This window comes from Onychomys torridus, chromosome 5 (genome assembly GCF_903995425.1).
Source record: "Onychomys torridus chromosome 5, mOncTor1.1, whole genome shotgun sequence".
NCBI lineage: Eukaryota > Metazoa > Chordata > Mammalia > Rodentia > Cricetidae > Onychomys > Onychomys torridus.
The window spans coordinates 131135582-131139502 of NC_050447.1; the positions used below are offsets into that span (position 1 = coordinate 131135582).

A 3921-nucleotide genomic window follows, 5' to 3' on the forward strand; every position below is an offset into this window, starting at 1 on the left:
CATTTAAAAAGCTCTCCATGCTGGCCAGGGGAACACAGGAACTCTTTCCTGTCCTACTATTCGAGACTTCTAAGGTGAACACAGATGACACTGGCTGAGTAGGCACCGTGAACCGTGGGGTCTAACGGAAGTTTTTATGTACGTCATCCACTACCTTTTTCTCGTCACCATTTTCAAAGTAAGAAAATGACCTCATGCTTGACAATCTCCGCTATTTCCTACCAGCTAACTCAATCTTTTCCCCAAAGATAAGCAAACATCAGAGGTAGCACGTAACGATAGCTCTAAATCATTTCCTGTGTCCTCTAGGTACCCCCCCCCAAAAAAAACAAACCACATTTAAAAAACCTTCAAGTAGTCTTGTGAGTAAAAGCTCAAGCAGAAACCCAAGTGCACCGGAGCAAAGGGAGCAAGAAATTCAATTTCCATCCAATTCCCAGTCCATGTGGGCCACTTACCTGTCAGAGGTGCTAAACATTTGAGCCAAGCACCATCATCAAAGTGCCCGAGCCAACGAGCCTAACCTCCATGTCCTTTGGACCTCTTTAAGAGCCTTGGTAATTACACTATTCGGGCAAGAATCAGATCTAGTTAAAATGTAGGGGTTTCAACATTAAAGTATTACCATAAGGCTTTAGGCTTTCATAATCTGAGTGAAAAAAATTTATCACACCATTAAAGCCAGTAAGTTAACTGGTACTCTGAACCACCCACCGGATTATACATACTCTCACTCAATCATGTAAAGAATTGAATTCTTTATTTGTGATATCCATAAACGTTGCTATTCTATGTTTCTATCCAGGAAGGCAATTTTCTCCTATTATCAGGGTTGTTTTTTTTTGTTTGTTTTTGTTTTTTGTTTTTATAAACAACAACTTGAACTCTATTGCATGAAGGGCTACAAATACACGTTAACCAAGCAGAATACATATATTTTGTTTTACAACTTGCACCTAAAACCCCAGTACACATAGCTGCACCAGTAGCTATCAGAGCAGAATGGGGCTACTGCCCAAGCTATGCATAGCAGTTTACATTTTCCAATCTCGTGTAGAAAGACTGGTAAGGGCTGTGAACTACATTCCTGTGAAGCCCATCTCAGTTACAAGTAAATGTGGAACTTTCAAGTCTGTACAGACTTCTGATGGCAAACTGCTCAATCTGATGAAATTGTCACTTTAAACCAACCGTCTCGCAGCTATACCGCCACTCCACCAGTAGATGGTGCTACACGGGTTGGACTTCAAAGGACAAAGTTCAGATTTAGGAAAAGAAACGTTTTTAAACCTGCTCTGAAAATACAAAAAAAAAAAAAAAAATCACTTAGTGTTAGGGTAAACATAACCCTTATTTGTAACCATTCATTACAGACAAACCAATAAGGATGAAACTAGGTCATCTAAAAAAAGTTTTAAACAGTTTTATATGAATGAGAACACATGCTTAAACACAAACTACTTCTTTTTAAACTACACAGTACATATTTTGAAGTAAATTCTCATAGAAAGAAGTGACCAACCATGTCAAGATGACAAGCTTAATCGCTTATTACAAGGAGATGGATGCACAGAAACCTTAAACAGCCACATCCACCACTTCAAAAGTTTGACTGCAAGGGGTAAATTCAACACATCACTAGCTGGGCAACAGGAAGGGGAAAAAAATAACCCACAAGACCTCTTTTTTTTTTAAGTTTCTCAAAGTACATCAAAAACTAACAAAAATATCCTTTAAAACGGTAAGGAGTGGATCCTAGAAAAAAAAATGTTAGACATGTACGGTCAAACACAATGATTTATTAAAAATAAAACGTAAAAATGATTTTTGTACATATGCTTCCAAATTTCAGGCATGGGATCCAAGTAGGTTTCATAGAAAACGCTGTAGCCAGGTATCAAGTCCTTACAACAAAGTAAACTACCCCCCGCCCAACCCCCACCCAGGTTTTGCTACAGAATCAGCAAGTTCACTCCCTCCCACCCTCCCACCCGCCCGCCCCCAAAAAAACACAAATTAAAACAAGACATTTTGCTAGTATAAAAACGACCAAGGTCCAAGTAATAATAAAAAAATAGAGTCCATCAATGACTGTAACACAAAAATGTGTGTGTGGGGCCGAGTCCACCTTCAGAGGGAGACAGGCAGGCAAATGGGGGGTCGCCCCTCCCCGGGTGAGCGGCTCCCCGAGGGCACCCGGGCGGGCGCGGAGGGGAGGCGCCGCCGCCTTCGCCGGGCACGCGGAACGCGGCTTCTAGAACGAGCCTCCGCCGTAGCCGCCGCCGCCGCCGCCGCCGTAGCCGCCTCTGTACGGTCCACTGTTGCTGCGGCCGCCCCAGCCGCCGCCGCCGCCGCCCTTCATCGGCCCGTACGAGGACTGGTGCTGGCTGTAGCTGCCGAAGCCGCCGAAGCCGTTGCCGTAGTCGCTGCCGCCGTACGAGCCGCCGCCGCCGCCGCCCCCGTAGGCGCCGTAGCCGCCGTAGCCGCCGTAGCTGTTGTAGCCGCCGCCGCCGCCGCCGCCGCCGCCCTTGGCCAGCCCGTTCTGGTCGCGGCCGCCGCCGCCGCCGCCCCCGCCGCGGCCCCGGCCGCCGCCGCGCCCGCCCCGAGCCGCCCGCGCGCCCCCGCCGCCCGCGTGGATATCCTCCTTGGGCACCGCCTTCTTCACCTCCACGCGGTGGCCCTGGATCGGGTGGAACTTGACCACCGCCGCCTTGTCGGCCGCGTCGTGGCTCTGGAAGTAGACGAAGCCGAAGCCGCGCTTCTTGCCCGACTGCTTGTCGGCGATGATCTCCGCCTTCTCCACCGCGCCGAACTGCGAGAAGTGCTCGATCAGGTCGCCCTCCGCCACGTCGCCCTTGAGGCCGCCCACGAACAGCTTCTTCACCTTGGCGTGCGCGCCCGGCCGCGCCGAATCCTCCCGCGACACGGCGCGCTTCAGCTCCACCGTGTTGCCGTCCACCGCGTGCGGCGACGCGGCCATGGCGGCGTCCGCCTCCTCCACGTTCGAGTAGGTCACGAAGCCGAAGCAGCGGGAGCGCTTGGTCTGGGGGTTCACCACCACCACGCAGTCCGTCAGCGTCCCGAAGGCCTCGAAGTGGCCGCGCAGCCCCGACTCACTCGTCTGCACGTTCAGGCCGCCGATGAACAGCTTACAGAGCTGCGAGTTCTCCATGTCGGCCACCCGGGCCCTGCCCCCGCCCTGCGCGCTCCGCGGCGTCGCCGTCGCCGTTAGCGGTCGCCGAGGGAGGCCTCGTCGCAGCCCGGGCCCGGCCGCCGCCGCCGCCGGCGGGGAAGGGGCGGGAGGGGGAGGGAAGGGGCGCGCTGCCGGCCCGAGGGCGAGCCGAGGACGCTGGAACCCCACCAGGGCAGCCGCGGCCGCCACCTCCGCTCCCCTATCAGGGCACCACACAAAGAGGCCGCTGAAGGCGCGCGCACCCTCCCCGCGCGGTGCGTCACGAGCGACGTCGGGCCGCCGGCCAATCGCCTCCACGCCCGCCTTAGTCCCGCCCACCGCGCCGCAGCGCCGCTCTAGGCCGCGGCCTCCCCGCCCTCCGCGGTCTCGCCCGGGCCTCGGGCTGCCAGGCGTCCGCCCGCCCTTCCGCCTCCGCGCTCACACTCGGCGCGCTCCCGCCGTGCCCCGGAGAAGGCCCTCCAGAGCGCTCCGCGCGCATCCGCCGAGCGTTTCCTAGCAGACGCGCGGCTGTTCCCGCAGCGCGCCCTCCCTCCCCTCGCCGGATCCCCTGGCCCAACTCCGCAGTGGCGTTGGCGCCAGCCCCTTGAGGGACGTATCCGGCCAGCCAATCACTGCCAGGTTCTCGAACCCACTTCCGTTTTCCGCGGCCGCGGCACGGGCGCGCTCCTCTTACGCGCTGGCCCGGCGCCTCCTGTGCGGAGCTGGCTGTCGCCCGCATGCCTCGTCCT

The 3921-nt window shown here is 55.5% G+C and overlaps 1 protein-coding gene across 1 annotated transcript; it reads right to left on the bottom strand.

The window, feature by feature from the left end:
• Nucleotides 1–741: 741 nt before the first annotated feature.
• Hnrnpa0 (heterogeneous nuclear ribonucleoprotein A0) lies at nt 742–3487 on the bottom strand. The gene has a single exon (XM_036187761.1). It carries the CDS (start codon nt 3170–3172, stop codon nt 2255–2257), a length of 918 nt encoding a protein of 305 aa, XP_036043654.1. The 5' UTR covers nt 3173–3487; the 3' UTR covers nt 742–2254.
• Between the last annotated feature and the right edge of the window lie 434 nt (nt 3488–3921).

Excerpts from the sequence above, each read along its gene's own strand:
- Hnrnpa0 (XM_036187761.1), bottom strand. The coding sequence starts at position 3,172 with ATGGAGAACTCGCAGCTCTGTAAGCTGTTCATCGGCGGCCTGAACGTG.